The sequence below is a fragment of the Marmota flaviventris genome, chromosome 8, assembly GCF_047511675.1.
Source record: "Marmota flaviventris isolate mMarFla1 chromosome 8, mMarFla1.hap1, whole genome shotgun sequence".
In the NCBI taxonomy this organism is placed as follows: domain Eukaryota; kingdom Metazoa; phylum Chordata; class Mammalia; order Rodentia; family Sciuridae; genus Marmota; species Marmota flaviventris.
The window spans coordinates 56,890,705-56,914,081 of record NC_092505.1 but is presented as its reverse complement, the minus strand read 5'-3'; the positions used below and the strand labels follow the sequence as shown (position 1 = coordinate 56,914,081).

At 34.4% G+C, this 23,377-nt stretch overlaps 1 protein-coding gene across 1 annotated transcript in view; it reads right to left on the bottom strand.

Moving 5' to 3' along the window:
- The window catches only part of Kpna1 (karyopherin subunit alpha 1), a 64,825-nt gene that overhangs the window by 2,474 nt on the left and 38,974 nt on the right, over positions 1-23,377 (bottom strand). Inside the window, exons 5-12 of the mRNA XM_027935931.3 lie at positions 21,904-21,998; positions 15,241-15,372; positions 13,975-14,063; positions 13,569-13,668; positions 12,684-12,847; positions 10,840-10,918; positions 5,988-6,113; positions 3,985-4,112 (exon numbers count right to left, since the gene is read on the bottom strand). Of these exons, the coding sequence (XP_027791732.1) occupies positions 3,985-4,112; positions 5,988-6,113; positions 10,840-10,918; positions 12,684-12,847; positions 13,569-13,668; positions 13,975-14,063; positions 15,241-15,372; positions 21,904-21,998 (913 nt within the window). The remainder of the gene's footprint in view (positions 1-3,984; positions 4,113-5,987; positions 6,114-10,839; positions 10,919-12,683; positions 12,848-13,568; positions 13,669-13,974; positions 14,064-15,240; positions 15,373-21,903; positions 21,999-23,377) is intronic.

The following is a 23,377-nucleotide window of genomic DNA, read 5'->3' as shown; positions in this document are numbered from 1 at the left end:
TGATAGTTCCTTTAATTCAGGGAGAATTTTTTTTTTTTTTTTTTTTTGAGAGAGAGAGAGAGAGAGAGAATTTTAATATTTATTTTTTAGTTATCGGTGGACACAACATCTTTGTTTGTATGTGGTGCTAAGGATCGAACCCGGGCCGCACGCATGCCAGGCGAGCGTGCTACCGCTTGAGCCACATCCCCAGCCCCAATTCAGGGAGAATTTAACAGGTAATCAGGATTAATCGTAATAATTACTCCTATGACACACAAAAAAATCACAGTCACGGCATATATTGATGTCATTTTTGTATCATTCTGGTTTCCAAGTTATGTATAGAAAGGGAGAGATAATGAATCCAGATGCATTCTGTGGATGTGAAGAATGTCATTTTGGAACTTACTGCTAGTGTACTATACTACTTTCTACTTTCTCAGATTACTTTGCTTTTTCAATTTCAAAAATATATAAAAATCAATCTCTATCCAGACAAACCAAAAACAGAGAAAGGAGGAAGACAACGATGATAACAAAATTACTAATATTGTAAAACAGAAATATTACTGATGCCATGGACATTAATAGGATAATAAAGAAATAATACAAATAACTATGCCCACAAATATGATAACTTAGATGATGAAATGGACCAATTTCTTGAAAGAAAGAGACTACCAAAACTCACACAAGGAGAAATAAGTAATAAGAATAGACTAAAATGTATTAATCGATAATTAATCCTCCGAAATAGAAAGCACTACAATGAGATGATTTCATGGTGAATTCTACCAAACATTTAAGGACAAAGTGATACTAGTATTCTATGATGTCTTCCATAAATTAGAAGCAGAGGAACACTTAACTCACTCTGCTAATAAACTAAACAGACATTACAAGGAAAATTACAAGTTAATCTCTATTAAGGCCATAGATGCAAAAATCCTCAACAACATATTACCAGATAAAATCCAGCAATATGTAAAAAGAATTATACATTAAATGGGATTTTTTTCCAGGTATGCAAGGCTGACTCAACATTAAAAAAAAAAAAAGTAATCAATCACATCAACATATGATCATTTCAATAGATGCAAAAATATAACACAATCTAATACTCATTCACAATTAAAATATAAGATGCAGCAAAATAGGAATAGAGGAAAATTTGTTAACTTGATAAAGAACCTCAACAAAAGCTATACAGGTAACACTATACTTAATGATGGGAAAGACTGAGAACATGGCAAGGATGTACTCCCTCACCACTGCTACTCAACATTGCACTAAAATCCTAGCTAATACACTTATTTTAAAAGGGGGCAGGGGAGAAATGAGGGAAAAAAAGAAGAGAAAGTTAACAAGACTGGGAAGGAAGAAATGATCTTTGTTTCCAGATATCTTCAGTATCTATGCAGAAAAGCCCAAAGAACTGACCAAAACCTCCCATACTAACAAGCAGTTAGGGTAAGGTTGCATAGTACAATGTTAATAAAATTCGACTGCTATCCTATATACTAGTAATGAACAACTATAATGTGAAATTTAAAACAATATCATTTATAGTAGCATTAAAGAAGTACACATCTGACAAAATATGTACAGGATCTATATGAGGAAAACGTCAAAATCTTAAGATCTAAATAAACAAAGAAATGCTCCATGATCATAATAATGATCATGGACAGGAAGACTCAATATTGTTAAGATGTCGCTTCTTCCCAACTTGATCTATAGATTCAATGTGATAATTCCAATTAAAATTCCAGTAAGATATTTTATAAATACCAACCGACTCTAAAGTTTATATGGAAAGGCTAAAGACCAGAATAGCTAACACAACACTGATTAACAAAGTTGGAGAACTGACAATTCCCAGCATGCCCCAAAAGGTAAAAAGAAAAAGACAATCACATAGGAAAAAATCTTGGCAACCTTGGGTTTGGCAACACCAAAAGCTTAATCCATGGAAAGAAAAAAATTAATTAATCTAGACTTTATTAAAATTAAAATTTCCTGCTCTATAAAATATTCTATTGTAAGAATTAAAAGATAAGCCACAGACTGAAAGAAAATAATTGCAAAACACATATTTAATAAAAAGACTGGTATCACAAATATTCAAAGAACTCTCAAGAAGAAAAATAAGAAACTCAATTAACTTACTGCTGGTCAGAATTCAAGATGAGATACCCAATATGGAAGATAACCTGGCAATTTCTTAATAAATTTCTTTTATCGGTGATAAAGTCAGTTTGGTTTCTGTAATTTGGACTAATATTTTTAAAAAATTATTTTTAATCTTTATTTTTTTATTTTATGATCAAATCTATTGTCTCATGCATGCCAGGTGAGTGCACTACCACTTGAGCCACATCCCCAGCCCCTGGACTAATATTTTTACAATAGTCTTTTAAGATAACACTTCATCTGGGTACAAAGAAACTGCTATTAGATTAATAATTAACTTCATTATTATAAATATGCCAAATTTTAAAAACCAACTGTAGCAACTCTACTCTTCTGTAAGAGCAAAATGCTCCCAAAGTAATTTATAATGAAAGATAGAATGGTATTAGCAATATTTTAGAAGAATGGTATTAGAATATTTCATTAAGAAAGTACATCAGGCATAGGGGCAATGAAAATAATAATTTAAATTACTTCAGGTTATTCTCATTTGTGTGGCTCACTTAAAATCACAGTACCCTGAGCCAGGGTTTGAAAAAGACCTTAAAAAGACAATTATGCTTCTGAAGACCATTCAAAGCCTTACACCTGAATAGCCTGTCTTATGATGAACTTTATCAAAATAGCTATCTCTTTATAGTTCTATTATTTCAGACACATATTTCTTATCTTCTCGACCTAAACAATTTCTGCAATTTGTTAAGAGTAATTTTTATTTTATAATTTCAAACAGAGATTTTAGGCATGTGTTGAGTGCCTATAGTCCACATGGCAACAATATAAAAGTAGTTATGTTTGTCTGGTATCATTTATAAGGAAGCACTCTTTGGAGCCATAATCCCTTCATCTGAACTCCCCACTGAGAAAGCTAAGGCAACTGAGTGTGGTGGCACACACCAGTCAGTAATCCAGATACCTGGGAGGCTAAGACAGGAAGAGAGCAAGATCAAGACCAGCATGGGCAATTTAAGGAGACTCTGACTCAAAAAGTATATTAAAAGGGTTGGGGATATAGCTCAGTGATAGAACCCTTGCCCAGTGTGTTCCAGGCCCCGGGTTCCATAAGGAAGAAAGGGAGGGAGTGGGTGGGGCAAAGAAAGGTTCCATTTTTCTCTACACCACTGTCCACTTTCTTTCATTGGATGTCCAGAATTTAATGTTTAATTGCATAATGCTCCCTTGAAAAACTGATTCCCATTTTATTTATGCATTCTCTAGAGACCATGATTATAAATCACTAACAAGGAAATCATTTAAGTCTCAAGCTACAACAAATTTTTCTTCTTACTGAACACCAAAGTACTTTAGAAGATACTTGCCTCTAAGAATATGGTACTTCATTCTAGGACATATCTCTATTTCAAGTATGATCTAATTCTACCATTAAGACATCTGAAGTAGAAATATCAAGAACTGGTGAACGATTATATTTGGGCTCTGAGTTCTACAAGTAATAACCCACACTATCTAAGATGTTCTGACCAAGTAGCTTCACAGCAAGCTGAAGCTCACCTGTAAGTATTTCTATTTCATCAAACCTTGACTGTGCCTTATTTCTCTTATCCCAGAATTATTTTCAGCAAAAAAGAATAAAATAGGTGTAAGAAATTAAATACACATTTGAGTCTAATTAGACAAAATGAACAATAATTCAAAAGGCCAGAATTAAGCATTCTTATTTAATACAATCATCTTTCACCTTATTCCTCAAATGTAGTCAATTTTTCATTCTACATAATATTGGGGAGGGAAGATGTAAAAACAGCAATGATTTTTTCCTTAATTTACAAGACGCTGGCTAGTACTTACTTGATCTGTTCAGCTGATCCTCCAGAAGTTGCATTTGTGATGGCCCAAGCAGCTTCTTTCCTTGTCCGAAACTCAGCAGTTTGCAATATACTAATAAGAGCTGGAAAGATGTTGGCATCTATCACAGTCTGAAATTAAGAAAAAATTAAAATTGGAAAAGGAAATAAGATTTGTAAAAATATTCCTAATACTAATTATAACTTTTAAGTTTACTTCACTAATGACACCCTTCCCCTGTTAAAAATAAATTGGAAGGGGGCTGGAAGTGGTAAAGTGGCTACTACCCAGCACATATGAAACCCTGCGTTCAATTTCCAGCATCATACTGGCACGCGCGCACTCACACACACACACACACACACACACACAGCCTGGGGATGTAGCTCAGGATTAAAGTCCTCCAGGGTTCCACCCCCAGGACTGCAAAATAAATAAATGAATAAACATATACATATACATACCCCCACACACACACGTTTGTATGTGTATACACACACAGACACACATACACACAATAATTATAGATATGAAGGAGTACAATCCTCATTATTCCTGTTAAGCTACTCCCTAGTACCATAGATGACAGCCTCTACGGAGTCTAAAAATCTTAAAATCTCCCTTAGTTCTTTTCTTTTTTATTATCCTCTGTTGTTTTATTCCATGTAACAATTTATAAAAGTTCGATTCTCTGTTCCTCTGCTACTCTCATTCTGTTCACTGCATACATTCCTGCTGGTGTGCTGTTAATTTTCCAGTCCTTCACTTGTCACTGAAGCTATAGCCCAGGGTAGCCATCAACTTACTGTAGGTCTGATATTCATCTCAAACACATCATCTTTCCTATCAGGTCCCCATTTAAATGTTTCTAGTTCACAAAGGCTATTTATTTCTGTATTCATTCTAAATTCAGTCAGTTACCAAGTTTCCTTATCATTCTCACTTTGAAACATTCCAAGACTATTTTTTCTTTTTCCTTTATGATCATTGTCACCATCATATCCCAAGCTACTACTCCCAATAAAATTACCACAATTCCCTTATTTGTATTTAAGGACCTATTATCAGGACAGAGTACTTTTATTCAACCCCACTCAACATATTAACACTGAAGTAGTTTGCCCCAAATTGCTTTTGTCATGTTCCACATTGGCTTAAAAAACCTGAAGTATGTTTCCATAATTTCTCCTAATCAAGAAATTGAGAACTGGTATATTCGAGCCTGGTGATAACAGGCCATCAACTACAGCTGAAATTTCAGAGGCACACTATAAATTGCTAGAGCTATGAATCTCAGTCCCTAATTCAATTTTCTGGGGATGACTAACAATGCTTTCTTGGTCAAGAACATCTTCTATTATACCAGTGAAGGAAGTCAGCAAACGTTAGTGGAAAGACACCCAATTCTAGTCCTTTCATTTACTGGAGATGTACCTGAGCATACTATTATAGTTCTCTGAGCCTCAGCTTCATCTTTTTTTTTTTTTTTTTTTTTTTTTTTACTTTTATTTGTATTGATACATAAGCCTCTAAATCTGTATTCTAAACCATTATGGCAGCCTTGATCACAGCTCATGTTGAACATTAGCCCACTGCTTGTCTTCCTCTTAGGTTACTCTCCCAGTAACAGAAAAGCAAAAGTAAAGGGTAGATAACCATTTAAAAAACCATTTAAATAACTGTTTAGTTGGCAAGAGTAAAGCCAATCTGTATAACATAAAGTCCATTAAAATACTTCAAAAATTCAATATACTTTTTTCTGGATGTTGGGTAAGTCATCAAATATTAACGACAAAGGGGTAAATCAAGGCCTAAGTAAAAGTTTCAAAAGAATAAGCATTTGTAAGCTAGAAAGAAGAAAATAAGAAGCAGACTATGAAATAGCAACAGAAGATAGTGATTTTCAAAGCAATAATAAAAACTATGTATTTTAAAGATTGAATTTTAAAAAGCAAAGAACTTACCAATCACTAACAGTGTAAGAAATAAAGGTGCTATGAGATTACCTGGATCTGTGCCCTATTTCCAGCTGTGATATTAGATATTGTCCAACATGCTTCCTTTTTGATAGATTCCTTTGGGCTACTCAGCAAATGCAATAAACTCTGAAGAGCGGAACAATTCAAAATTACCTAAAAGGAAAAGTTTAAAAACTTTTAACTTACTGTATTGTTCCAAATGAAAGTAAAATTTTAATTCACAGAGCTACTTTAGGAAAAATATAGATACAGAAATAACACCTCCCCTTGAAATCTAAAAAATAAGTAATATACACACATTAGTAAAAATTAATTTCTAAGACTTATTAAACTAGCTTCATTGTATACTTTCACAACTACTAAAAGTCATACTTAATAAAACACAATGTTAGAATTAGTAATTATTAGTAATTAGGATTATTCATTCAGCTCCTGTCTCTACAGGTATGTCTTCTGGATGGGTAAACATATTAAGTGATAAGAACAGTAGTCTCAGATTTTGAAATCCTCTGCTAACTTTCTATCTTGCAGTCAATGAACTAATACATACTTAATGAAGTATAACCAATACATACTTAATGAATTAATACATACTTAAAGAATATGAGGATAAAAAAACATGGAACCAGGTATCAAATAGCTCACAAAGGCAAGGGAGGTAAAACAAATAACCCACATATCTACTCAGAGGAAATTACAGATTTGTAACAGAATGTTAGTGAACACCAGGAAAAGAGCAGTATATTAAAATGTACAGCAGTACATATGATTGCATACAATAAAAATACCAGATAGTAGAGTTACGGGTGACTTTCATTTGATAATTTTTCTATAATGAAAAAATATATTTTACACTGAATCAAAACAAACCTTGAAAAAAAGTATAAGAGATGTCACAAGCAATTTAAAAAATGCCAAAGAAATGGTCTGGAAAACAAACATGTCAGAAATTTAAAAGAATACTTGAAGAAGAATAGTCAAGAAAAAAACTTCATGGAAGGAGCCTTGGAATGCACACAAGATTTCTGAACCAAAGAAGAAGGAGGATGCTGGGCCTAAAAGCTAGAAATAGAAAAGCCTGTATTACAAACTACAGTTAAGAACAAAAAAAAAAAAAGACAACAAAAAACAGAGGCATGATGGTGCACACCTATAATCCCAGTGGCTCAGGAGGTTGAGACAGGAAGATCAAAAGTTCAAGGCCAAAGGAACTGAACAGACACTTCTCAGAAGATGATATATAATCAATCAACAAACACATGAAAAAATGTTCAACAATCTCTAGCAATTAGAAAAATGCAACTCCAAAACATTCTAAGATTCCATCTCACTCCATTCAGAATGGCAGCTATCAAGAATACAAACAATAACTGTTGGCGAGGATGTGGGGGGAAAAAGGCACACTCATACATTACTGATGGGACTGCAAACTGGTGCAACCACTCTGGAAACAGTATGGAGATTCCTCAGTAAACTTCGAATGGAACCATCATTTGACGCAGCTATCCCACTCCTGGGTTTATCCAAAGGACTTAAAAACAGCATACTATAGTGACGCAGCCACATCAATGTTTATAGCAGCACAATTCACCATAGATAAATTGTGGAGCCAACCCAGATGCCATTCAGTAGATGAACAGATAAAGAAAACGTGGTGTATACACATACACACACACACACACACACACACAATGGAATATTATTCAGCTTTAAAAGAGAATAAAATTATGGCTTTTGCAGTAAATGGATAAAGTTGGAGAATATAATGCTAAGTAAGCCAATCCCAAAAAACCAAATGCCAAATGTTTTCTCTGATATAAGGAAGCCAATTCATAATGGGGATGGAGGCAGGGGTGCAGTTTAGGAGGAATAGATGAACTTTAGATAGGCCAAAGGGGAGGGAGAAGAGGGGGTATGGGGTAGGAAAAATGGTGGAATGAAACAGACATCATTACCCTAAGAACATGTATGAAAACACAAATGGTGTCACTATTTTATGTACAACCAGAGACATCAAAAATTGTGCTCTATTTGTGTAATATGAATTGAATTGCATTCTACTGTCATATATAACAAATCAGAAGTGGTCTGAAAAACAAATCAGTATTGAAAAAAAAAAAAAGTGCAAGGCCAGCCTCAGCAACCTAGTGAGGCTCTAAGTAACTTAGTGACATCCTGTCTCAAAATAAAAAACAAAAAGGCTGGGGATGTAGCTCAGTGGTAAATTGCTCCTGAATTAAATCCTAGTACCCCCATCAAAGGCCCAAAAAAGAGAACAAAAGAACAGACTACTAGTAGGAATACTACTAGTTCTAAATGCCAACTAGAAAGAATGAGAAGGTCCTTCATCTCATAGCCATTAAAGAAGCTCATTGTTTCCAACAGTAAAATAAATGATGTCAAGGAGACTATTTTAGGAAAGATGAAGCTATTATTAGGGGGAATAAATAGAGTAACTTGGGATAGTAGGAAGATAAATCAGATGGGCATGTCAAAAACCTTTGTGTGAAAAAAGGGGGAGAGAACCTTTGTGAGGACAAGGACCAAAATATGGTAATCATAAGTGAATCTAGCAACAACAGTAAGAATCAACAAGACTTGGTAATTTGCTATACAAAGTAAACAGAGAGAAGACACTAAAAATGACCACAAAGTTTAGAATTAATCAAAATAGAAAAAATTGGGGCTGGGATTGTGGCTCAGTGGTAGAGTGCTTGCTCACCCAGCACCTGTGAGGCGCTGGGTTCAATCCTCAGCAACACATAAAAATAATATATAAATAAACATGTTGTGTCCAACTACAACTAAAAATGTTAAAAAAAAAAATCAGGACTTGGAACTTGCTTTGGAGGGGAAAGAGAATACACTGGGAAACAACGTGAGACATGCAAAAAATATCTAACAGGACCTGGAGACATGAGACAGGAACTTGAAAGAGGTCAGAACTAGATTTATAGATTCAGAATTTCATTCCATTCAATAAATATTTTCTAAAATTAACATGACTGACAGTCTACCTCCAACATCTTAAAATCCAAAACTTTTGACAGTTACAATACAGTGTGATTAGTGCTCTTATAAAACAAGAAGGACCTAACTGAAAAGTGTGGGATCAAAGCTTCCCAGAGAAAATAACTTTTATTAAGATGTGAGAAATGAGCTGGGCATGGTGGCGCATGCCTGTAATCCCAGTGGCTCAGGAGGCTAAGACAGGAGAATCACAGTTCAAAGCCAGCCTCAGCAATGGCAAGGCGCTAAGCAACTCAGTGAGATCCTGTCTCTAAATAAAATAGAAAATAGGACTGGGATGTGGCTATGGTTGAGTGCCACTGAGTTCTATGCCCAGTATCCCACCCCACCACCACACAAAAAAAGTGAGAAATAAGAAAACTTTACAAGCAAAGTGTGGGTATGTGTGAAGTGGCATTCCTGGCATGGGTGGGTGATGGAGGCAGGTGTTCTATGCACAGAGAAGAAAGTATGTATCAAAACTCAGAGATAAGAGTTCAAGAACAAACATGACTAGAACATAAGAGTATGTGGTAGGAGTGGGAGATGTAGAAACTTTTTTGGGAGTGGGGGGAGTGCTCACAGTGAATAAACCTAGGGCCTCACACGTGAGAAGAAATCACTGAGCCACATCCTCAGACCAAGAAACATTTATTTTTGAAAAGAAAATACACTGATATGGTTCAAACTTCAGGAAGTATAAAGGACTAAATAGTTAAAAGACACCTTTCTATTCCTGAATCCAAAACATCCACTTCTCCTCAGAGACAACCAATGTGAGTTTCCTATTTCCTTCCAGAGAAATTTTATTGAATCATATATTCTTTTCTTCTTCTTTTGTCTAAAATATCTAAACTAAACACTGCAAGGGGTAAACAAAAATGGAGTAATAAATAGGACTTAGAAACTGGCAGGTGGAAGAGAGGAAGAATCAAGTTGCTGCCCAGGTTTCTGGCATGGACAACTGTTTGTGCCATTTACCAAGACAGGAAACAGAAGCAGAGATTCAGTATGCAGTAGGAAATTAGTTCCTTCGTGGGCAGAATAAATTGGAAATAGATATTACAAGCGAAACACATTTCAGAAAACAAATCTAAACTTAATTTTAGAAATGAGAAAAGTAAAAACATTAAATGCTTTGCTAAAAGGTGGAGCCAGTTAAGAGCAAACTAAGGATAAAACGTAATTCCCAATTCTCAATCCATGCACATAAAAGTGATCACTGAAATTATAAATAAGGTTTATGAATGCATACAAACAAACGAAAACAGGAAAAAGAATTTGATAAAGGGAGGAACAGATGGCTGATAAAGCAAAGAAGCAAAATTTCAACACTCAGAAGCCTAAAAGATAATTTTAAGACATTGTTATCAATGCATCTGAGACATCTGAAAGAAAAACCGGCCAGAACAATCCACTGAGAATGTGTCTTGATGTCAAAGTAAATGGATACTAGGAGCCAGGAGAAAGAACCTTCCTTACATAGAAGACTTATCATGTACCAAAGGAGGCAACTATCAGAAAAGATGATGTTAAGATTAAAGAAAGAGAAAAAGAGGCTGGCTACTACAGGCTTCTGGTGTTCCCCAAAACCATTTCAATTACAAGTAGAAGGAAACAAATCTGCCCAACCAAATAAATCTTAATTAGAGGGGAACCCAAAATTGCTGTAAGAGGTCAACACAAATACTAAAAAATTTTGCAAGTAGATGCCTAAAGCCAACATTTTAAACAAACATTAGCAAAACAAAGTATCAGTCCCCCCCAAAAAAATATGGTATTAAATATTATAATGAAACACAATCACACAGTTCAATGTATTGTTTTTGAAGAATTTGTTTTTGAAAAAAATATTACCATTTATTCATACCTGTGTCTGAATATCATCCCCTGTGACAATGTTTCCTACAGCCCGCAAAGCAGGAGAAACCACTTTATAATCATTATGCCTGCAAAAATTAAAAAGAAAGAAAGAAATGTTACAGCCTAGCCAGTAGTTCTATCCATAATCTTTTTTCTTTAGGGCTGAAGTCCAAAAGAAATAATTTGCAATAAGATTTCAGAACAGAAAGGTACCAATGTTATTATTAAAGGAACCCTACCATGATGACAGAATGTTTTATGTCCCCTTAGAATAGCTGTCTTCCCCAGTATTCACAATTTTTGGAAAAAATTACACTACATTCCTAGCAATCTTTTCCAGACTTTCATTACATGGAGTCCAAGCACTCCCTCTCATTCTTTACTATAGGCTTACTTCCTCTTTACTTTATCTTCTATGGTTGCTGAGATAAATGGGGACCAAGAGTTAACATAATTTTTTTTTTACATCTGGAGATTTAACCCAGAGGTACTTTTCCACTGGGCTATAACCCCTATCCCCAGCCCTTTTTGTTTTTCATTTTAAGAAAAAGTCTTGCTAAGTTGCTTAGGTCCTAAGTTGCTGAGTCTGGCTCTGAATGTGCAATCCACCTGTCTCAATAAATTAATTTTAAAAGGAGGCAAAACTGACGTGTCAATAGTTGACTAAATTTAAAAATTTTCAAATACTAAACTTTATTAAACCTACTAAAAGCTGCCTTACTGGTCAAAAGAAACCCTTCATAAAGCCTGTTTTACATATTTGAAGACAGATTTATATGTCTAAAATAGAAGATAAACATAAAAATAGAAAATATAAATATGTAGTCTGGATTTTAGGATAAATAAGTCAATACCCTTTATCTTAAAGATAAGAAAATTTTCTTTCTTCTTTAATGATACTAGTTACTTTTCTTAAACTGTCAGTTCCTTCACATTTAAGATGGGTGGCTCAAAATAAATGATTAAAATGTATAATAATCTAATATCTAAAGGATGCAAAGATTAATTCCCAGATTTTGAATGTTTTGTAATTCCTACAACATCATATTGCTTTTAACTCACAATAGTACTACTTTACTAATCTACAACCAATCTGTGGCTATAATCCCATAGTTTTGTCTTCTATACATTATACTTGTCTAATCCATTCCACATCTCATGTCTGGGAAAACGTCTCTTTATATCTATTTGAATTTCTATTACATTTCTTGTTACTTATAACTATACAATTTCTTTGTTGTCTTTTCACTCTACTTTTTTCTTCTAAAGTTTTTTTTTTTTTTTTTTTTTTTTTTTAAGTTGTAGACGGACACAAGACCTTTGCTTTTTTAATATGGTGCTGAGGATGGAATCCAGTGCTTCACACATGCTAGGCAAGTGCTTTACCACTGAGCCACAACCCCAGTCCCTTTTCTATAGTCTTAACTAGAAATTTAATTAATTTCAAATCATTATATCACAAGCAAATCTTTCACCCCATCATCAAAAGCATTACAAAGGGAGTGAAATAAAGATTCAAAACTCTGATCCCAGTCTAGATTAAACTCTAAATTGGATAGACGATAAAGAATGACTATTTTTAGTGGCACAATAGGTCATCCACTGTGGGCTAGAATTATACAGATCAGTTTTCCAAAGATTCTGCTAAAGGGTAACTATAACAAAAGAATATGAGGTTCTCCATAAATCTCATAAGAAAAAAACAGAAACACCCGACCCCCCAAAAATAAACAAAAGACAGCAGTCCAAAGCACAATAAATCGGTAAAACAAACAACTGATTAATATATAAGTATTAATAACCAGGAAACTATTACAAGGGGAAAAAAGCACTTTCTTAAAAATATCTCACATTAGCAGCTCCACCAGTCTCCTACATACTCCTGCATCAATGACCGCTTGAATTTTATCATTGGGTCCATCTGATAAATACGAGAGGGCCCAGCAGGCATCAGCCAGTACATCAGTGTCACTGACAAAGAGCAACCAGGAAAGCACATTCAGACAGGGGGAAACCTGTAAAAGGAAGATAATATGATAATGAAATTCAAAAGAATGGAAGTTAGAAGTAAGGTGAGATAACCAAGAAGGCTAACAAGCAAACACTTGATGACTTGGGTTAAGATTTACATTTCTAGAGTTTGACTAGCAAAGGGCTGGGTGGCTTTTCCATCTTTGGGAATGCTATCAATGGTCCTACAATTTTTACTTTGCTGATGGTAGGCAGAATCTAAGAAAAATTATTTCGGGAAGAAAAGTTTTACATATACCACTTCTGAAGATTGAGAGTCTCTGTCAAAACCTATACTCTGAAGACTAAAGACATAAAGAAGCTTTCAAAAATGCCAAAGCTGGGAAATTCCATATTTTAGATAACTTGTTATGAACAAAATAAGCTAAGGTTTTTGTTTTTGTTTTTTTTAAAGAGAGAGAGAGAGAGAATTTTTTAATATTTATTTTTTAGATTTCGGTGGACAAAACATCTTTATTTAATTTTTATGTGGTGCTGAGGATTGAACCCAGCGCCCCGTGCATGCCAAGATGAATTTGAAGCTTTCTACAGACAGTGAGAGGGATCCCAAAAAAATAAAAACCACCAAAAACTGTTTCTCTAGAAACCAATAAAATTCTAACATGCTAAATTTGATCAAAAAGTATCATTTTGTGTTCATTAATATTGGTTGATACATTTTTTAACTGCATTTTTCTGCCAATTTTCTACAAGCACAGTCCTTACCTTTGCAAATTCTGGAGGTGGGCTTTTTCCTCTACAGAGATTAGACAAAGCCCATACTGCATTCCGGGTCATTGTCAGGCGGTTTTGCTTTGAAAATAACCTACAAGTATGACACAACAGCTAATTATATAGCAGATATTAATTCTCTGGTAGCATAAGATAAATACTGAACTGGTACTGATAAAATAAATATATTCAAATGGCTTTTCTCCAAAATAAAACTTCATAAATTCTAGGGCAACTAATTTAGAAGTTTGGAACTGGCGTTAAAATCTGGAGCCTGAAGAAATGACGTAAATGAGTTAACAAGAATATATGTGGAAATTAAAAAATGACTTTCAAATATGTAATGCTTTCTAAGGGACTTCCCATGTTTTGTTACTCAAAAAAAGAAATAGAGACTTACTGCAAAAGAGGGGGAAGGATATTGCAGTCTAAAACATAGTCCCTGCACATGGTACTATCTCCAGCAATGTTGCCAAGAGCCCAGACTGCCTGTGAAAGAAGTATTTGTTAATGACTATTGTATACTTTAATTCCCACAAAATTCTTTCAAAAAAGATGCCAGCAGATCACATTAACCCCTTATAAAATTATAAAGCAATCAACATATTACACATGGACTAACTACAGATATTTTAAAATTCACACATCAGGAAGTCAACATGAAACAACTGTGGCATTGGGGGAAGAAGAAAATATTCTAAAATGTACAATAAACAAAAGGAAATATAGGCATCTAGGCATTTATTAAATAAATTAAAGCTTATTAAAGAGAAAAATCAATTCTTTTCTTAGAGGACCCCATTCCTCCATTCCTCTGTAACATTCCACACAGCCCTTACTTAGTACAGAACAGAGATTCAAATGGCTTTCTCAGCTGACTTAAAAATGTACTTTAATCTTAGAACACAAAAGAGTAAACAGAAACTGAAGAGCAATCAAAATGCAAGTAACTTTATTAATTTTCAGAGGTTGTATTATTTCCCCCACCTGTGCATAGAACCCAGGTGCTTTACCACTGAGCTATATCCCCAACTCTTAGTTTTATTTTGCAACAGGGTCTAAGATGCTTCGGGCCTTGCTAAACTGCTGAGGCAGGTCTCAAACTTGCAATCCTCCTGCCTTAGCCTCCTGAGTCAAAGGGATTATAGGTGCATGCCATCACCCAGCTGACTATATTTATCTTAACTGCAATGATGTTTCCACGGGTATCATACTGTACACTTTAAATATATACAGTTCATAACATGTCAATTTATACCTCAAACTCTAAAAGAAAATCATTTAGTAGTGATTTATCTTTACAAATTTTATATGGTTGACAGTACTAAAACAACATATTTTCTATGTCTTTTACTTCAAAAGTGGCAAAGATACTGCTATTCTGATACTAACACTACAATTCCTATAAGGAGAAGCTCTTATATCAGTAACTGCTTACATTATCTAAATTTATAAACTATAGGGCTTAAAGAATGTCAGGGTGGAAAGGGGAAAGAGTTTTATGTGTCTAGAAGAAATTGTGCCTATAGAAACTTAAAAAAAATTCTATTTTGTTGAAGGCTGGATTTCTAGAACATTTGCTGTAATTATTATGGCCAAGTAATCAAACTTAGGCCAAGAAAATGCAAACTTATTCTTTCATATGCTTCCTTTTTTTTTTTTTTACCTGTTCTTGGACATCTTCAAACTCTGAGCTGAGCAACTCTATGAAGATGGGCACTGCCCCTGCCTGAATCACGATCCGGGTCTGAAGAGAATTTCCTGAAGCAATATTTGTCAGTACCCAAGCTGATTCAAACTATAAAGATAAAAATAATTTTCATTATCTTATTAGAATTTTAAAACTTCTTTTTTACTTTTAACAATAAAGTTTTCTGTACATGAATAAAATAAGCCTGAGATCATTTTTTATGTATCAGCTATCAATTAAATTCCATTTTAATTTCAAAAGAATTTCCAGAAGAAATTCTTCAGTCTAGAAAAATGTTCAGAATGTCTTAAAATGTCAGATCAAGATTAACATGAGACCATAAAAATGAGGGAGTTTTTCATATGCTGATATGCAATGATCTCCCAATATTTAAATAAAAACAACAACGAAATGCAAAACCGCATACATTACTATGACATTAGGTATATATCATTATGGTATATTACCTAAAACGGTTAAAAAGTAATATATGCATTAATATACTTATTGTATATCTCCAGAAGGAGTTACAAGGATCTATAAATACTTAATGCATCCAATGAAAGGGCCTAGATGACTGGGAAACGAGGATAGGAAAAACAACTTTAACCGAAAAGCCCTATTCCTATGTTCCTTTTGGCCTTTTACTGTGTACATAATCCAGTATATTAAAAAAAAAATAAATGTGTGTGTGTAAGATAGGCAAAATGAAATGAAAAGCAGGAGACGTGATGTTAAGTAGGCCAAAAGGAGTTAACAGGCATAAAATTAATAATAATTCCCAATTAATAATTCCCAAGCATAAAAGAACCCAAACCAAGGTACAGAAATAGAGTTGTTTTTTTTTTTTTAAGAACATTCTTAATAGGAAAAGAAAAAAAGGTAAACTTAGAAAAGGTAAACTTAGAAAACAGAAGATATGAAGAAAATCATGGCCAACAAAAAATATAGCATATTACTAATTATAACAGTAACTTGATTTTTTAGTTTAATATTGATAAATCCAAGAGTGAAGCTTACATTTCCACTTAATTAAGAGTTCTTAATTAGATTTTAAGTTAATTCCCTCCCCCATTTTATCTTCTTTTAATCTTTTAATAAAGTATATACACAGGAAAAAATTCAGTATATCTCTTTAAATAAGAGATCAATAACATCATCAAAAATGTACATTTGACTTTTTCTAAGCTTTTGGATTAATTAAAAAAACAACAGTCATAGGGAAAACTTATCAATCATGGGGGTAGAGGAAGACAGGAGATGAGTACAGTCAATCTGACCAGCACAGTACAAAGCTGTATGAATGACAGCAAATTCACAGAAGCCAATTAAAATAAGGGATGTTTAAAAAACCTATAAAAGTGACAAACACAGGTGTGATAAAATGGCTTGATAGTCAACCTAGACACTAATGTTATACCAGTGAGGAGGCCCAGACTAGGAATACCACAGTTAAACAGAACATAAACTATATCTGAAAATGTTTTGTTATAATCAAAGTTCAGGAGACACAGATGAAATCATGGGGGCAGATGGGGATGACTCCCAACCACTTTACACATTCATCTCTGTAGTTAAATTGCTAATGAAAGCAATGCTCAAACACTTTTTAATCCGTCTGAATTAAACTTTACATTTGTACAGTACTTTATATTTTTCAAAGAATTATTCACATACTCTTGAGGTGATCCTCTTAACAACCCAAAGATGTTAAGATGTCTGGTTTTTCTAGTTATGAATGAAGAAGCTATCAGAAAAAGTTCCAACTATGTGACTAATGATTTGAGTAATATATATAGTCAGCCAGAGAAGGTCTAGATTACAGTCGCCTAATCAAGTATGCTACCTTTCCTCTCAGAAACATACCTGTAACACTGGCATAAGAATATTTCAATTGCTTTTAGTTTGGGTAACTAGGGCAAGAAATTTCAAAGAGGTATGCCAGATTATTTATATAAAAAAAATTTTGCCTAAAATGTACTTTAATTTTTTACTAGAAAAATTAATTAGCTAAATCAGTATAAAAGCAGACTGTCCTACCTAGGCAGGCTCAAAGTTCAGTGAATAATCATCAGATACTACAGAGATCAAGTCAAAAGAAATGAAGACTGAGGAAAAGCAATCTGGAGAGAATGAGAACTATAAACATATAGAAGAGGAAAAGGATGGCATTAAGATTTTGATGCAAAAGAAATGCTGATGACCTCGGTTAACAAAGATTATATTAAAGTTATCAGTGAGAAAAAAATACTTAAAATACTAAATAATTCTAAGTTTGTCAGAGTACAAACTGCTATCTGAGTTAAGCTCCAAAGATCTCTGCGGAAATAAAAGGGAATTCCAGAAGCTATTCAAGTGAATAAAATGGAGAAATGAAATTAAATATAGGGACAGTGACTAGGGAAGTGAAAAATAAGTGAAAAACAGTCTGAACATGGATGGTAAAAAAATTAGAAACAAGCGTATCTTAGTAGAACGTGTCAAAGAGTTATGATTATTACTAAGAAATGCATAATGATGATCTAGCCTCTGAATGAAAATAAGATTCAAGAAAAGAAATCAAAAAGCAGTTTTATTGTTATCCAGGACAGAAGTAGATGAATAACTATAATTAGAGGACAACGGAAGACACCCATACTCATGCACTAATAAGCCATAAAAAACATACACACAAAGGGTGCCAATTACACTGGTGTTTTTAACCTTCTAAAATCTCTCAAGCTGCATGTGTTAAATTTTCTATAACCGTGTGTGTGTGTGTGTGTGTTTCTTTCTTTCTTGTCAGAAGAACTCCTAACTATAAAACCCTGTTACTGTTGGAAGAAGCAAATTTCAAATATACTTAACATGTAAGAACATTCTTTAAAAACTGGATGTGCTCTGAACCATATAACTTTCATCACAGTCTGTATGTAATTTAAGCTGTTTTTCCATGAGATTTTCAGGTTTTTTGTTTTTGTTTTTTAATGTTTCAGCTTTGGGTGCTAGATTAGAATATAACCTGAAAGTTACAAAATGGAAAAACCCGGAACTGATGGCAAATAAAAATACATAGTTATGATAAAAGTAGACGAAAACTAAGTTTAATTATACAACAAGAAAAAAAATCAGTAACCTGAAAAGAGAGGGAAAGAAATCTAATAAATGATGCCACCTGAAGTAAAAAAAAAAAAAAGACGACCAAGAAAACTGTAACCTTCACTTCGTCTTGTTTTAAACTACTGCATTCTTAATATTCCAAGAATGGTACCATACAAGGAAAATCACCTATCATGCAGTGATAATTGCTATTTTTCACTATTCGGATCTTGCTAAATAAGGCTACAACTGAAGGCTGCACACTGAAGATTTGATGCTTCCTCTCTCCCCTTTCTTAAGTCTCTACCTTCTGGCGCTCAGTTCCTTAAATAAGGAAAATGAGAATCCAAAGCTGAAGTACTTCTGACCTCCTATCAAGTTTCCCACTCCAGGTTGATGTACGCCTGGTTCCCTTTCTCCATTTGGATCAGGACTCTGTTGCTGGCCACTTTGCCGGTTCCACTCTGGTTCCTAGCAAATGCCAGGCTCACCTGGAGAGCAAGTGAAAAGAAAGGCTCACATCAGAAAAATAAACCCAGATATCAAACTCTGCAGAGAACAGTGCCTGAGTCATCTGAGCAACCTTCCAGGAAAGGTAGAGAGATCATTGAAGATGGGGAAAGTCACAGGAGGATGAAGGCTTACTGCAGTTTCTCACATTAAGGGGGACAGAAAGGCAGAAAAGGGGAAACTGAGCTAACCTAATTCAAATTTACAAATTTTACAGGAGTACCTGTCTGGTGCTTTTAAGCAAGAGGTAATTTAATTATTTCTAGACTTTTTAAATAAATTTCTATAAGGTTTGGGAATGAACATCTTAGCACTGTAAAAGACAGTACAAAGATGCTAACCTGGATTCAAAAAAACAAAGTGGGCCCACAGAACATACCATAAAGCAGACCAGTCTCATGCCAAAGCCTCTAAGACCTAGATGTCACTGAGCTTGAGAAATGCTCTTAGCTAATGGCATTGCTTTCTGCCAACACCCTAGATTCCACCCATGCTAACCTCCACTTTGAGGGTAGGTCAGTAACTGAGTAGCCACACCCAAAGCAGGCATTTTTAGCTGCCTTGTTTAAGGTGTCTCACCAATTTGGGAAGACAGAATGGGAATGAAGACACCCTTCACTCGATTTATAGTTCCTTAGATATAGAATGAAGAAATTAAGATTTTCCAGAGTTTATCAATGGGTTGAGCCACTAATTTTCCTATTGGAACCATATAGTATTGACTCTCTTTCTGGAAGAGAAATGGCAAAAACCGTATTCCAAAGATATACTGTTCATCTCTCTAGTAAGCGGGCAGTAGTATCAAGGATGTACACCCTAGTTCTCTCCAAGAAAACAGGTAAAAGTACGAGCTTTCCAACACACCTAATTATTTGAAGACAGGGCAGACCATGAAGTCTCCTGGCTCTAATGTCTCCCTAAATAATAAACTTGCTTCTCTTGCTTCAGAGGAAGTCAAGGTTACCCATTACTTACACTGGAGAAAGAATACCATTTTGTGCTTAAATATGCTCAGAAGAAACCTGGAAATGACAACCCTTAGATAACAAACAGGTTTAATATTTTTTTTCTCAGTTTTAGAGTAGCTCAGGTGAAAATCATGAGGTGGTCACTTCCAGAGGAATAATTTTTCAGTATTTCAACCTAATTATTAGTTAGCAGAGGGTGGAACCTAGAAATTTAGATAGAAACAAATTAGATGTTTCTGAAGGCTTTCATCTTTAGGTGTGTTCCAGGATTAAGGTATTAAATGAAAAAATGATGTACATGTAGACTTTCATAGAGTATAGGACAATGTAGAGTTAAGCAACAACTTATTTCTTTTTTCATTTTAGGTTATACTTTCTTTCTTTAATGCATGAAGAATTGAACCTCTGCAAACACCTACTAAAAACTGCTAGATCCAGGAGTAAAACCAGTATCTCTCAACTATTCTCATCCCCAGTCAGGATAGAAACTTTTTTTTTTTTTTTTTCAGCATCAACAAATGATAATTTTCCCTACCTCCCTTTTCCTAAAAGAATTTCAAATGATAAACTGCAGTAAGGCTCCTCATTTGGTCCCTCTGGTTTGCTTGGCAGCTTGCTTAGGGGCTCAGGCTCTGTTCTCTGCAGTGTTGGTTTTCTGGATTTCCTTTTTTCTGAGAAAAGTCTCTCTCTTCCCTTGCTCTCAGGGTGAACATAATATTTTAGGTGTCTGGTGATTCTGGCCTTATATGGGGGACCAGAATTACAATCCAGGAGGCAGCTAGCAAAACAGAATCTTAATTCAAATAAACACAGGGACTGATATATGTCAAACTGGAGAAGAAAAACTGATGGGACATCAAAGTACTCTACCTTTTCTGGATTTCTTGTTTTTCCTCTGGAAGAAACTCATCACCGCAATAATGATGTAAACAGAAAGAGAAAGATGGGATAGGACGATAGGAGAGAAAATATCAACAAAGCATTAAAAAGGTCCCAGTCCCTACATGGCACCAGTCTTAAGGCAAAAAGTCCATGGTGGGTGGAAAGGGATTATCTTTATGATTAACTTGTTATTAGCAAAGATTTACTTGGAAAAATAATTCCAATTTGTGATCTACTTGGTACCTAACAAATTTTATAGTTGCAGAGTCTCTTTAAAGGGTCTGGGTCTTTCAGATTAGATACTTCAGTGAAAATTCAGAAATCACAAGTATAGTTAATGATACAAGTAGTAATTCAGCTGGCTACTTCAAGGAAATCTAGCTATGACCAATCACCACTTTACCAAAAATCCAACTTTATTGAGGAGGAAAAACACACACACACACACACACACACACACACACTATTTAAAAATTTTAAGATAATTCCAAGGATTAGTCAGTTGACAGTGGTTTCTTTTACTGTGAAAATTATTCAATCCAGAAATTGGAGAATTCCCTCTTGGAATTCTTATAGCACAATACCGAAAGATTAAATTGACATACCAGAAAGTATAATTCCTGACAAAGCTATCTCTCCTTGTCAGCTCTTCTGGGGTAAAAGGAGGACCATCAGAATCAGATTTCAGGATTATCAAGTATATGATCAGACCATGTAATACCTTTGTGTGTGTGTGTGTGTGTGGTGCTAGGGATTGAACCCAGGGCCTTTATGCATGTGAGGCAAGCACTCTACCAACTGAGCTATATCCCCTGCCCTTACCATCTTGAGAAAGCCAACAAATATAATCTACAAATTCCTCAAACCCAAATTTTAGGTAGCTCACATATTGATTCCTGTTTATAATGGTTTCTCTACAGCAAAGGTTTCCCTATTAGATTACCTATAATCTACAAATATTACATCATCTACAATCATCATAAAACTTTTTAAAAGACTAGAAACATAAGTCTGAGAGAGTGTAATAAGGGTCTACTATGTTAACAAAGCTGGAAAAGAAGCCTGCAATGCAGTTGTCATAAATTTCATTATCAACAAACTCAATCTCTTCATACAGGTTAAGCATGTAAAAAAAATCGTTTACATAATGAAAGTTCAAGGAAAACTAAGTTATGACGCAAGAAATGAAAATGGTCCGCACCTGCAGTGTACAATTCTCTTTTCGTTTGAGGAATTCCACAAACCTTGCCACTACTCCTGGTGTGCTGATAACTTCATCAATAGGAGGATTAGGTTCTGTTTCCCCATAAAATGAAAGGAAAGAAGAAAAACAATCCTTTGACTTCAGTGCAAGAACTTTTCAATTTAACATTAATTTATAATACTCCTCCCTTCATTTACCAGCTCTTTCATATTGGAAAACCACCAAAACAACAAAAAAAAGTGAAACTGCATTTGAACACTTTGGGACAAGAGTAGTTTTTAAAGGTTTCACACAATATGGAAATAAAAGAGTGAACAGAATTCTTTGGTTTTGTTTTTTGTGATGCTAGGTAAACTTCACCCCCAAATCCTACAAATTTGCAAAAATCAAAATTACTGCCTCTACTTTTTAGGAAACTTTGAACATAGGGGGTAAAAAATTTCCAAAGACAACTACTGTTAGTATTTTAGTATACTGTCTTCTAGCCCCTTTTTTATACATGAGCTTTTAGTCTGTTATTATATATTACCTTAAGAAGCTGAATTATAGGATTCTGTGCTTAAAGGATTTAACAAGTGCAGTTATAAAGAGAAGCCAATAAAAATTCACTACAATTGATTTATCAAATTAATCTCATTTTCATTTATGACAAAACGTTATCTTATAAAGGGAGTCACTCAACTTATTTACTTATTGGGTGAGTAAATAAGAAAAGTCAGATAAATCAGATTAATAATTTCAGGAAGAGATCTGAGTTTTTGACAATGTATATGGTAATACCTGAAAAATGCAGATCACAGTACTATCTGGAGAGCCTTAGCCTTATTAAAGAAGTGACTAATGTGCTGAGAGTGATAGCACATGCCTATAATCAGAAGGCTAAGACAGGAGGCTCTCGAGTGACTAATGGTACAATGTTGATTTGGGGAGGAGGAGGCTCTAATGATAAACCCTATCTGGTTCAACATTTTTATTAACCACTCTAATAAATATAAAAAACAAATGTGATAGTAACAATACACTACTTGTAATATGCTGAATTATAGAAATAATATGCAAAAAGAATACATCAAAAATTGGCAATAAAACAACAGGAATAAAGCAAAAATTCAGCAACTTTTTTCTGTTGTGGGTTTTTTATTTGTTTTTGGTGCTGGGGATTGAACCCAGGGCCTTGTATATCCAGGGCAAGCGCTTTACCAACTGAGCTATATTCCCAGCCCTCTGTTTTTTTGAGGCAGGTTCTAAATTACCCAAATTAGCAGCAAATTTCTGGGCTTAAGTGATCCTCCTGCCTCAGCCTCCCCAAGAATAAACTGGGACTATAAGCATGTGCCACAACATCTGGTTTATGAACTGTATTTTTTAAAATCTACATAATTTCCCACACAAATTAATTACAGTTAACGAAGTGTAGGAAACTTAGTTTGCTGAAAATCCAATGAAATATTACTAAGCCATGACTCTCAGA